The sequence below is a fragment of the Cololabis saira genome, chromosome 18 (genome assembly GCF_033807715.1).
Source record: "Cololabis saira isolate AMF1-May2022 chromosome 18, fColSai1.1, whole genome shotgun sequence".
NCBI classification, from domain to species: domain Eukaryota; kingdom Metazoa; phylum Chordata; class Actinopteri; order Beloniformes; family Belonidae; genus Cololabis; species Cololabis saira.
The window spans coordinates 11,439,454-11,453,279 of NC_084604.1; the positions used below are offsets into that span (position 1 = coordinate 11,439,454).

The 13,826-nt window shown below is 41.3% G+C and overlaps 1 protein-coding gene across 2 annotated transcripts; it reads left to right on the plus strand.

Moving 5' to 3' along the window:
* Window positions 1–141: 141 nt before the first annotated feature.
* On the plus strand, window positions 142–13,006 carry lats1 (large tumor suppressor kinase 1). 2 transcript variants are annotated; one of them, XM_061707540.1, is made up of 8 exons: window positions 142–333; window positions 1,696–2,166; window positions 2,880–3,000; window positions 3,948–5,380; window positions 5,980–6,562; window positions 9,241–9,423; window positions 10,424–10,530; window positions 10,612–13,006. In XM_061707540.1, exons 2-8 carry the CDS (start codon window positions 1,801–1,803, stop codon window positions 11,116–11,118), a joined length of 3,300 nt encoding a protein of 1,099 aa, XP_061563524.1. In that variant the 5' UTR covers window positions 142–333; window positions 1,696–1,800; the 3' UTR covers window positions 11,119–13,006. The 2 variants fall into 2 exon arrangements, with proteins under 2 accessions (XP_061563524.1, XP_061563525.1); XM_061707541.1 differs by having other exon boundaries at window positions 1,699–2,166.
* Window positions 13,007–13,826: the final 820 nt, after the last annotated feature.

Consider the following 13,826-nt stretch of genomic DNA (forward strand, 5'->3'; position numbering starts at 1 on the left):
ACATTTTTGCATTACAGAAAATAAAGGACTTTATCACAATATTCTATTTTTCTGAGACAGTCCTGTATGTGGATTATAAGAAATGGCGCTAAGTGACCTTTATTGTGAAAGCAGCAGCAGAACCGGAAGGTGAGCTTTATTGTGAAGCAGAGCCGGAAGGGCAGTGCGGTCGCTGTGAGTGTAACTTGCCAGCTGCTTCACTTGTCATTCAGACATCCCAGGAATTCAGCAGCAGCGACATTTATTTAACCTAAAACCACGTCCTTGGTGCCGAGGAAGGTCAAGCGACCATATTTCGTTGTTAAAGCCAGAACTCCGCCGCTCCAGACTCGGGTAGGTTCTGACCGGGTTGGTAGTTAGTAGTTGTGTCCCGAGCTAGCAGGCTAGCAGGCTAAGCTGTTGTTGACCAGCCGTCAACAGGCCGGTCAGGCTCTGGTGGGCCGGTTAAAGCTGGACAGATCGGGGTTATAATGATGACAGGACTCCGACCGAGGGGTTGCTAACGAAATTGGGGTATTTTCTGTGCCGATGACAGGTATTTGTGATGTTGAGAGTGAACCTGCCTGGCAGGAGAGTTGCTGTGGTGCAGCGCTGTTAGCACAGAGCTAACAGCTACAAGTACTATTGTTTTACACAGTTTAAAAGGTATAAAATATCAAACATAAATACTATGCAGGACTGTCTCAGAAAATTAGAATATTGTGATAAAGTCCTTTATTTTCTGTAATGCAAAAATGTCATACATTCTGGATTCATTACAAATCAACTGAAATATTGCAAGCCTTTTATTATTTTAATATTGCTGATCATGTCTTACAGCTTAAGAAAACTCAAATATCCTATCTCAAAAAATTTGAATATTCTGGGAATCTTAATCTTAAACTGTAAACCATAATCGGCAATATTAAAATAATAAAAGGCTTGCAATATTTCAGTTGATTTGTAATGAATCCAGAATGTATAACATTTTTGTTTTTTTTAATTGCATTACAGAAAATAAAGAACTTCACAATATTCTAATTTTCTGAGACAGTCCTGTACGGTGAAGGAAGAGGCAAAAAAAAACGCAATGGGCTTATTTGAAGCCTCCACCGAAGTTATTAAAATGTCTTATGTTATAAAGAACACAAGATTAACATACAAAAACAAAAAGTATAACTACACAAAAGTGATGGCAAACTAATAATGCAATATATAGATGATAATAAAGAATAAGACAAAAAAAATAAGTGAGTGTGCATGGGATATTGTTTTTACAACTTGTATTGACTCCTGAGCAAATAAGACTAATGGAAGAAATTATCATGTCACTATGAGTAAATAATAAAAATGGATACATGTACAACAATACATTACGAAAACAGTTACAAAACAGCAGTCAAGTTCCTTCAAACGTCTTTTATAACATTTCAAAGAGGAAGAACTCTTTGCCAGGTGGGAAAAATCATTCCACAATTTAGTCCCTAAATCTCATCGAAAAGTCTTGTTTTTCTTCCTCCGAGACATTCTTTTATTTGTTTTAATAAATCTTTGAAATCAAAATCCTTTAAACTTTAATATGCACAAAAGAGTGTTCTACTGTGTTAATGGTAGTTTAGTCTCGTCTCAGTTTCATTTGCTGAACCAGTTTGGTGACATTACATGAATTCTGGATAGATGTTTTATCTTACATTGGCCTTGACTATTTCCCCCCAGCAGCATGCAGGTGTGAGGGCAGACATCAGACACCCTTGCTGTAATTTAAAGTCCTGGATTGGTGACATTCTTCATTCTCTCCGTCGTCATCACACATGCTCGTACATGAGGAGAGGGGAGAAACCCGAAGGACACAGACAGATGAGACCCAAAACCTTCCCTGCCAGCAACTACAGCGGCAACAGCCAACAAATGCTGCAGGAAATCCGCAATAGTTTACGCAACTTGACCAAACCTTCTGATCCACCCAAAGTGGACATTAGTGGACAAGGAAAAATGCTCCCTGAAGATTCAAGGCAACAAGGACGCAGCAGTAACCCCAAACATCCCTACCACAAGGCCTTGCAGGAGATCCGCAAATCCCTGGTACCTTTTGAAGTGAGTGGTTCAGCGAACAATGAGTCCAGCACTTCAGCCCAGGACCTTAACAAGCAGATGTTACAGGAGCCCCAATGTGCTGTGTTTGAAGAGGTAAGATGAGTGTTTTTCTCTCTCCTTTTTATGCTTTGAGAAATTGTGACAGGCTCTCGTTCTGTTCATACCTGTGTACTTGAGGATAATCACTTGGTGCACTTTGTTTGGATTGGAATTATTTGGAAAATGTCAGGTATGCTGTGTGGAGTGACAGGTTTGTATAACTAACAAAGCATTAATAGTCTCGCTATTGACAACTAAAAGCTGTTTGATCCTGACTAATGTTGTCTTGTTCACTATTCGTCTCAATGAGCGCATTCGGTCCTGGGACGAAGGTGCGCTGTATTTGTTGCAGTTGCGTTTACAGAAAAAGGGACGGAAAATAGTTTTATCTTTTCGGTAAAATCTATCTAATTTTAATTGTGATGATATTCTGTATTATTTGTTTTAAAACATGGGTTTTTTTTAACCTATTACCGGTACAATCAAATGAATTATTGAATATAACCTAATTTTATTTTGTATTGATTTATCTATTGTTGTTGTTATTATTATATTTATTATTATAATATGATTTGTTGGAAATAAAGCATTCATTCATTCAAATAAGAACAAAAGCTGTCATCTTAGGCTCTTGAATGTTTACATGATTGTTTGTGCATTAAATTAATCATTAGAGATTATCATTTCTTGCATCTGTTTACAAGTCATAAGACTTTTATTAACCACAGATTGCTGGGACTTAGTAATTGTTATTTGTGCTTCTCTAGCAAAGTGGCGGCCGCTGTGTGAGGGTTGCTCCAGACTACATGGTGAAGGTGAACTACCAAGATTCAATGAGGGAGCAGATAACGGGTGGCAACCCCAGCTCTAGTGGTCTGAAAGCTCAAGGTACGTCCACTCACATGAATGCATGGCTGTTTTTTGGTCTGTACGTTCAGCCTTCGTGCAGCAAAAAATGTTTTGAACATCTTGGAAGAAAGGACACTATGAGCTGATGGAGAGTATGAATGTCTCTATCACTTACAAAATACTTTTTTATGATAAAATATCAGTTTGAATTTGATTAGAAGGAATAATTATTTACATAAATGGGACACCTAGACCTTTCCCCCTCTATTTTCTCTTGTATTGGCATCAACCAGCCCAAGTAATTTAGGATTCCTGTCCCAGTTGTCTCTTGCAACATCTGCTTATTGCTTCATGGCACCATGTTACACACCAACAATAATAAAAGTAGCTCACAGAGCTACAGCGGGCATCATGACGCAGGCGAGAGAATAAGAATAAGAGACTAAAGAAAGTAATGACAAACCACAAAATCAGAGACTGGCTGAGAAATGGAGCAAATTAGTAAATTTTCAACAGCATCATTAAAACAACTTAACCTCCACACCTATAGAGGTTTGAGATAAGAATTAAAATAAAAGTTAATTAGTGCTACTTTATTGTAAGATTAACTAAAACTGAAATGTTCTTGGCTCATTCACATTGGCAATAATGCTACATGCATGGAGAAAATGATGCTCCTGTTTAGTATTAATGGCCTTTTTGCTCTGATTACTGTTGTTTATTTTTCATCTTTTTTTATTAATTTATCATTACAAAATGAAAACATAATTATTTCATATCTATCATATGACAGACTGGAATAGCATACCAAATTACTAACTTGGTATTAGGAACATGTTCCTGATTTATATAGCATACAGTGTTATGCATGAGTTTTACAAAATATAATAATATGATATAACAGTTTTTCATCTTCAGTTTACTGTCTTGTTTTCCTGCCTCTTCGCTCTTCCACCTGATTGTTTTTTCACTGTTTTTGTCTGTAGGAGTTTCTCACATGCAGCAGCCTGTGCTGAGGAGGCCGAGCTGGAAAGGATCTAAAGAGTCTCTGGCACCGCGACACGGTCCTCTCATGGTGGACGGAATGATGTATCGCTCGGACAGCCCTGGACCGCCGCCTGCATTCCCCCAGGGTCACCCTGCCAACAGCCAGAGGGTCAACCCTCCAATGCCCCCTCAGATGCGCAGCGTCACGCCTCCTCCTAACAGGGGTGCCATGCCTCCTGCATCCTCCTGGGATAACAACCCTTCCACCAAGCGTTACTCTGGGAATATGGATTACCTTGCGCCTCGCATTTCTCCGGTGCCACAGGGAGCCTGGCCCGATGGGTACCCGACGGCAGCTCCTCATAATCAGCGTGGGATCAGTCCAGTACCTGTGAGCCACCAGCCCATCATTATGCAAAACTCTGGGGGGAATAAGTTCACCTTTCCCTCCGGCTGGACTCAGAACGGCTCCCCTCAGTCGGACTACATGGGGGGGACCAGACAGCCCCCTCCTCCTTACCCCGTCAATCAGAGCAGCCGTCACAGTCCCACCGACCAGCAGGCAGGAGCACCTGCATCCTCCCCATCTTATGTCAACGGTGGAAACATCCCTCAGTCCATGATGGTACCGAACCGCAACAGCCACAACCTTGACATGTACAGTCTGGGTCCTCAGTCCTGGTCCCAGGCTGCTCTGGCCCCCAATCAGCCACAGTCTTCCTCCGGCAACAGCACTAACCAAGACTTGTCCCCCTCATGGCAGCACAACATGCCGGTGCGCTCAAACTCTTTCAATAACCACCAGCTCAACGGCAGAGCCGCTCACCCGGCCAGCTCTCAGCCCTCCGCCACCACCGTCACGGCCATCACGCAGGCTCCCATCCTGCAGCCGGTGAAGAGCATGCGCGTCCAGAAACCCGAACTGCACACCGCGGTGGCTCCCACACACCCTCCGTGGATGCAGCAGGTTACATCTCCTCCAGCTGCACCCGCCTACCCAGAACCTGCACCTCAGATTCCTGTAGTAGCAGAAGCCCCCAGCTACCAAGGCCCGCCTCCACCCTACCCTAAACACCTTCTCCAGCAGCAGGCTGCATCCGGCCCCCCGGCCTACGACGCAGGTGTCAACAAGCTCGCTGGCAGAGAGGAACTAGCTGAGGAAGAGAGCAGCAGTGACAACTCCAGAGAGAAGGTGTCGGAGAGCCCTGAAAGCACCGCAGGAACGGAGAAGGAGAGGAAGCAAATCACCACATCGCCCGTTCCTGTCCGCCGTAACAAGAAAGATGAAGAGCCTAGGGGGGAGTCTGGAAGACTTCCTTTGTATTCTCCTCAGGCCTTTAAGTTTTTCATGGAGCAACATGTAGAAAATATTCTCAAGAACCATCAGACGAGGATTCGAAGGAGAAAGCAGCTGGAGTGCGAAATGCAGAGGGTGAGTATATGAGTGAAATCCTCCTCTAACCAGTTCTACATTAATATTTTTCACTCTTAACTATTTTTCTGACCTTTTTCCTGCCTTATCTTGTCAGTTCTCAATTATCTCTGATCTTTTTCATGGTTTCTTATTTTTTTCTTAGCTTTTTTTCTTTCTCTTTCATTCTCTCTCCGCTGTCATGAACAGCTGATCTGAAAGGTAAAGATATCTTCTGCCATGTCACATAAAACAGCCTGCACACATTCGTTTTTCAAGTAAGGTCTTGTCAGGAGTCGGGCGTTTGTAATTTTGAATGTACTGCATCAGATGAAAGTATGCCTGCTTCTGTGGCTGAGAAAAATGCATGACACCTCATGACTTCCATCTCACTTTCTGTGACACCGCTTCAGCATTTTCTTTTTGAAATAAAATGATTAACGCTTCAGATGTCAGAGTTCCTTTCTAAATGAATTTTGGAGTGGTTTGTTGAATTTCCATTGGTGTCTTCATTTGGTTCCTGTATGTTCATTTATATCTAACCTAAACTCAAGTGTACAGTTATTAGTTTTGGCTTTCTGTTGTGTATGATTTGGTTTTTGCTTTTTCTGTTTTCCAAGGTGGGTTTGTCTTCAGAAGCCCAAGAGCAGATGCGAATGATGCTCTGCCAGAAGGAATCCAACTACATTCGGTTAAAGCGTGCAAAGATGGATAAGTCCATGTTCAAACGAATCAAGACGCTGGGTATAGGAGCCTTCGGTGAGGTGTGCTTGGCAAGAAAAGAGGACACGGGAGCTCTGTACGCCATGAAGACGCTCCGCAAGAAGGACGTGCTCCTGAGAAACCAGGTGGCTCACGTGAAGGCCGAGAGAGACATCCTCGCCGAGGCCGACAACGAGTGGGTGGTGCGGCTCTACTACTCTTTCCAAGACAAAGACAACTTGTACTTTGTCATGGAGTACATTCCTGGAGGGGATATGATGAGTCTCCTCATTCGACTGGGTATTTTTAAGGAAGAGCTGGCCCAGTTTTACATCGCAGAGCTCACCTGTGCTGTGGAGAGTGTCCACAAAATGGGCTTCATCCACAGAGACATCAAGCCTGACAACATCCTCATAGATCGCGATGGACACATAAAGCTGACGGACTTTGGTCTCTGCACCGGTTTCCGCTGGACGCACGACTCCAAGTATTACCAGAGTGGTGGGTATCCACTTTCATTTTCTGACAATCCATTCATAATGTTAACTGTGCTGTACTCAACAGAATATAGAATAAAATACCAAATAAAATTGGCTAATAGAAAATTATAGTTAATGATTAGGGCAGAGCTATTACAAAACCAATGTTTTCTTTCCAATACCTGGGCTTTGGGTATCGGCCAATTCTGGTCTTATTACGGTAGTTTAAATAAGAAATTAAACTTTTTGAAGAAAAAAAGGGGAAAAGGAAATATTCTATCTATGAATTATGTATCAAACAAAGACCAGTCAGAGCTGCATTACCTGAGAAATTTTACCACATATCCAGATATTTAGTTACGCAGTAAAATTTAAACATTTTCAAACGCCAATAGAGGCTGATCATCCAGGACAGGTTTACAGGTTTGTCCATCATTTTTTCTGGTGCAGCCTTGATCGTGTCACGGTTTTCCCTGTTGGATTTTCCAGGCTAAAATAAAGCGATATTGGTAATATAACAGTAACTCTGATGGTCAGCTCAGTCTAACGAGTCTAACTTGTGCTTCTGCCTCATGGGACTCAAAGCAAGAATTTCCACCGCGTGGAGAAATGTCCTGTTCTGGATTTTAAAACAATAAAAAAGAATTGGAATTCAGTTTTGAAGAAAAACTTACATGGCAACAGATAGATGCAAATACTCACCGAGACCAATATCCTTATTTTTTACTACAGTAAAAGATGGGACACAGTTCATAGTCTTGAGCTACTATGGTGCAAAACAAAACAGCCCCATTATGTATATTGGCCCTTGCTGGTCACGTGTCCGTGCCCTCCTTCTCATTTCCTCCTCACTGCTCAGGCAATATTGATTACTGATGTCAAGAATCCTCTCATCACAGAAACAGAAGCAAAAAAGACATTACCTGGAGGTGCATTACGTGGGAGATTTTATTTATTTATTTTCCTCTGTCTAGAAATCAAGTTTGTGTATGTGTATCAACCTTGAACTTCAAACCAGTGTCTTAATGCTGCTCAGAACAATTCTGTCCTGGCCATGCTGTTGTATAAACATTAATTTAAGTATTAAAAGTAATTATCCGTTTCATAGGTGACGTTCATGTTAAATCCTACTAAATGTTGGACGTCTGGCATCGAGAGCATGCGCAGGACCAGGACGCCACATGACATGGTTTGGGGCATTGGTGGACATGCGTCATGTGCAGCTCTGCAGCTCTGCTGCGTGTGTTCAGTCTGAGACCTCATTCAGCTGCTCAGCAAAGCAAATCCTCACCAACACAGAGCCAAGTGATGGAAACATACCAGTGTTTTTATTCCTTTTACTTAAACCTCCTTTACTATTTAGCCATGATCTCATCACTGAACCCAGCATTGGTTGTTTAAACACTGCAGTGCAGACGGTAATGCTGAAGTAACGTAAAGTTCGCCGGCCTGAAATGCACCAGTGTTTTAATGCTTCTCATGCATATCAGCTCTACACACTCAGGCTTCATTGTTGGTCCATTCCTCTGTTTAATAATGAATAATTGTACTATACAGGATTCATACGTTAAAGTCATGGAATTTGAAAATGTAATTTTCAAGGCCTGGAAAAGTTTTGGAAACATAAGTTCGCCCTAAAAGTTTTGGAAAAGTCATGGAATTTATTTTTCTCACTTAATGATAACATTTAGTAATAACAGCCTATATGGTAGATTTAAAATTGATCAATAAATATTTAGTATAGAAAAGTCTCGTGCGTTCTCACGCGTGACGTGTCTGGCATCTTGCACATCATGCAGATCGGTTATTATTACAGTTATATTAGATTACTATACAACATATACTACAACATAGTGCTGGTATATCAGTGTTAGTTTAAACAAATGTTTATTTTGTATAAAACCATAATTGTCATTAGATCTCCACTGTGGTGACTTTTTACATAGTTTTATTCCTATATTTCATTCATACATTGATGTTTTAGAGGTCATGTATAGTCATGGAAACTTGCCAAGTCATGGGAAATTCATGGAAATGTGTTGGTTAAAATGTGTATGAACCCTGACTATAAAATGGCATCAGGAATTGAAATGTTGCAGCAGACCTGATCTCATAAATGTTGAATTACATCTGAATGGCTCAAGCAAAAGCAAAAACCCTTTTCTTAGCAGTTATATGTAAAACCATAGTTGGTTAAGAAAATGTTATCTTTACTGAAGTGACTATTTCTTGTTGGCAACCTGTAGTTGTGATGCACTTTATTATTTATTTTGTCTTCCTCCAACATTATTTAGTTCAACAAACTTGCATAAATATTCTCTCCTAATTCTCTCTTAGCAGTTCAATATGCGAGGAGTCGCTAGGCAGGGTTGGATTTGTCTGCCAAGAAACTGTTGCATCACTTTCGTTTCATTGTCATAGGTTTCTAGGTCGGATGCACAAATGTTACAAATGGGATTTTTTTTTTAAAAGCGCTTAGTTTTCTTTTTTCTCTCAGCATATTTTATGTCTTCAAGGAAAAGGTTTAGAGACAAGATCAACCAGATCATCTGTATCAATCCACAGTAAAAGCTACAGTACAGTTACTGAAAATACATATAAAAGCTGCCTGTGGAGCAACCACATTAATAGTTCTCAGACATCCAACCCCCTGGACAGTCAAATGAATCCTGTAATGTGTTTTGTTGTGCGTGTCTGCAGGGGACCACGTGAGGCAGGACAGCATGGACTTCAGTAAGGAATGGGAAGATGCGGCCAACTGTCGCTGTACAGACCGGCTGAAGCCGCTGGAGAGGAGAAAAGCCCGGCAGCACCAGCGCTGTCTGGCCCACTCCCTGGTGGGAACGCCCAACTACATCGCACCAGAAGTGCTGCTCAGAACAGGTGGGCCAGAGTTTCAGGTTTGTCTGTTGGCATAAGGAGGATTTGAGCAGGAATCTGAGCAAATGGGGTTAACATGAATATCCATCCTTCTGTATTTGCAGCTTTTACTGTATTTGGAGCAGATTTTAAAATAATTTTCCTTTTTCCATATAGATAGTCCTCTTCAAAAAATGTATACTCTGCAAACTACTTTTTACATTAATGGTTATTATACCACAGTCTGTGTGAATACTCGATTCTGATTGGCTGGCAGGTGTAGGTTATAACTTATAACCGACACCTAGAAAACAAGTTTGGTCAAATTGCCTGATAACTTTAATATCATTGCGCTGGATCAACTGCCAGGTGGTAACCACGGCAACAGAGATTCAGAGAAAAAGAGACGGCTACCGCAGGACGACGACATGAGTGATTTTGTCATTTATTTAAATTTATTTGGGGAATTTAACAATTTTGATGACTGGGATGCAGAAGAGGAGAGAAAAGAAAATAGCCGAGCGGAGCTGAGCGGACTAGAATATCCCCCGTTGCTAAGTCGTATCTCAGGTCCGTCCTCGTTACTGGAGAAGTCAACACTGTGTCCATTGCATCAGGACCTTATGGGACGGTAGTGATTGTTCCAGGTATTAGTCAGACCCTCAGGTGTTACAAAGGAAAATGAGTTATTGCTTGTTAAAAAACTTTGTAATTTACCAGGTTCCAACGGCTGCAGACGAGAGATTAAATAGTCCACTCAGCTGTGGCTTGTTATAAAACTAATGATTTCAACTGAAAACACATTAAAGCATGAATAACTGATTTAATATTTATGTTTTTCGGTAAGTGACCGTGGTATAAGCGGGATAATGCCCTTCCTTGTGTACATTATCATAAATATATGGACTTCGCCGGTTCACGCCCCCATGTCGTCCATATATTTCTGATAATGTACACCTCAAAGGGCATTATCCCTTACATATCTTCTGCGTCTTTGTGAGTAATGAATGTTGGTTTTATTTAGGATACACCCAGCTGTGTGACTGGTGGAGTGTCGGTGTCATCCTGTATGAGATGGTGGTTGGACAGCCTCCTTTCTTTGCAAGCACGCCTCTGGAAACGCAGATGAAGGTATGTGAAGCTCCTGCCGTGAAATGTTAGGTATCCACACAGAGATCTTTCTTTTCTTCATGCTGCTCTTGTCTTACAAAGGTAATAAACTGGAAGAACACGCTGCAGATCCCCCCGCCAGCCAAACTCAGCCCCGAGGCGTCGGATCTCATCGTCAAGTTGTGCCGCGGCCCCGAGGACCGCGTCGGTAAGAACGGCGCCGACGAAATCAAAGCCCACGCTTTCTTCATGAGCATCGACTTCTCCAGCGACCTGAGGCAGCAGGTGGCGCCGTACATCCCCACCATCGCCCACTCCACAGACACCTCCAACTTCGACCCCGTGGATCCGGACAAACTGCGCAGCAGCGACAGCGAGAACAACCTCAACGACACGCTGAACGGCTGGTTCCGCAACGGGAAGCACCCCGAGCACGCCTTCTACGAGTTCACCTTCAGGCGCTTCTTCGACGACAACGGCCACCCGTACAGCTGCCCCAAACCCATCGAGTACGAGGAGTACAATGAAGACGAGGCAGACTCGGAGGGCGCGGCGCAGGAGGCCGGCGGCGGCTCGGCCACGCAGGGCCGAGACCTGGTGTACGTGTAGCCGGCCAGGCGGCTCAGCTGCTTGTACATACCGAGCTGTGGAGGGAGGTTTAAAACCTTAAACATAGGAGAGTATACTTGTAGGAGCAGTCAGAACACTGCAGCACAAAATCACATTAACAGACTCATTTACAACCAATGCACACTACAAATTAAAGTGATAGTTAATGTTTTAAAAACACTCTCTTTTTTAGCTCAGTTTGTTGTACATACTCTCCAAAAATGCAACTGGCCTGGAGTCGGTTAGCTTAATAAAGCCTGAAGATGGGAAACTGCTACTCCACCTCTGTACAAAGATAACAGCCGCGCCTATAAGACTCGTGTATTCACGGGTCACGAGGGCAAAAAACAAGGTCAAATTCTCACGTTCATAGAAGTGGAACCAGTAATTAGTTCTTCCCCTTTTTTCTATTCTTTACAGCTGGTTTTCTAATTTAAATGTTGATTTTCAAATACTGTTAGCGTATTTGGTGCCAGTCCGTTGAACCTCATGTCAAAGCTCAAAGCTTCTGGACTCTGCAAAAAATAAGTGTTGGATCCTGACAGCACAGCTGCCTTTTTCTTCTTTTTCTTTTTTTAATTTCTACTGGAGTTAATTCAATAAGTGAATCCGTTGATATGCGGTCTCCATCCAACAGAATTACATCTACAACAGCAGCTTATTGTTTGACACAGTTTTATCTGCCATTCATACAAGTAAGTTCCACTAATGGTCTGTTTTATGCAACTCTAGATGTGCTAGTAAGCTTTATTTAGTTCCTGTTCAATCTGTGCAGAACCAGATCCGTTCCCACCTTAATGCTGCAGCTGTTGCTGCTTCTCAGTTTGCTCAAGCTTCGTTTCCAGAAATGTATTTAAATGTGCTAAAGGTGCACTGTTTAGAGGTGTGCTGTCAGAAAATGTCCAGTTGAAAATTTTGTTTTATTTTTTTTTAAATCAGGGTGCCCTTCTTGACAACGGACCCCCGTATAGCCTTAATTTATTTAAGTAAACTGGTGACTTTAGTTTAGATGCTGCTTGAGTGAGAATATTTGTTGGAATTGCATTTATTGGTAACATTCAAAAAAAAAAGTTAATTTATATTTTAATGTCTGTTGCAATGGGAATTTAGTGTTGTGGTTAATAGAAATTTGCAGGGATAAATTGCTCTAATTATTGCTGTGCCTTTTTGATCTGTTTCACCAAATATTAAGAGGGTTAATAATCAGACTGGCATTTTAAAATGAGAGTAGCAGAAGATGATTTTACCACATTAGCTTTTTTGTTTTATTTTTCTAATTTATACTTAAAATGTATTTATATGAAGTTGTATACAGTGGATGTAAATATTTTTCTCTGTCCCATCAGCTGATCTGTGTTTTCCCCGGGCAGGCCCTTGTCAGTGTCCACCGCCACTGCCTTCTGTCAATCATTGTCACCAATCTGCAAATTCTAGTTAAAATCAGTCTCTTGTTGTCGTTCAGCCTTCATGTTCATCTCTCAACCAAAGCACTAAACGATGTGGGTTTGGACTCTCGCTCTTCCCAATAACCCACATTTAGAAAGCGATGATTACACTATCAGACACACCGGCTCGTATTTTGACATCTGATCTGTTCACCTTCAAGACTCAACGTTGTGTAACACTAAAGCTGACAGCTGTTGTGTCATCATTTGGAGGAGAAAAGAAAAAATAAAAACAACCTGTCACATGACTTTGTTACCCGCTGTACGTTTCTCCGTAGGAAAGCTCTGAATGTAGTTATGGACTTGATGGCGACCACTGTTATTCTGCACTGGTTTTGTTTTCATTGTGATAAAATTTTATTTTTGTGTACATTGTTCTTCTGGGAGGTTTGGAAAGAGGGTGAATAAAAATGTAAAGAACAAAGTATGTTTACATGCACATGAGGTGTCACATTTTTGTTGCTTGGGCCTTGTTTACTGGTGAGATTTTAGTTGCCAGTTGAGTCGTTTCTCAATAACTGGCTGTCAAGCTCTCAAATATGAAAACCACAAATTCCAATTAGTCGAGCTACAGATCCGGTTTGAGTTACATCAAATTATTTATATGCCAAAGTCAAGACTGGTCATTTGAAATTTAAATTTTTTTTTAATTTTTCTTTATACTTTTTTAGCCTATTTGAGAATAACAGGTATACATTTAACTTAAATGGCTATTTGGAATGATTTCAAAGATTATGTTAACAAGCTGTGTCTATAATATTTCAAGTGGAAAACAAAATTTCTTACATTGCCGTTGAATTTAAAGAGGGAAGCACTGCCCATCCTGAACACAACCTGGTGATTAAATAGCAGAATGTCAGGAAACGGTGCAATTGTTCCCACTCCGTTATAACCTTATGACTCTTTAAAGTAACACAATACTGACTTTATTCTGCAAGTATATCATTTAATGGTGCAGAATTAAAATTATTTTTTAGTTTTCTAGTAATTACAAATGTGTTTTGCGAGTTCCAGGACAATTAATATCGTCCAAAGTCATGGATAAACCAGAAGTTTAAGTTTTACCTAATAAACACGGTGATCAATTTGAAGTGTTCCAGCTGTGACCACTGGGGGGCGCCAGACAAGGAAACTATATTAAACACCATTAACATCGAGAGCTCAACAGTGAGACCTGATACACTAGACTCCTGAGAGTAATGTGGTCAGTATCAGTAATTACACTTTTTTAAATCTGGAATTAACTAGAAAGTGATAAATCTG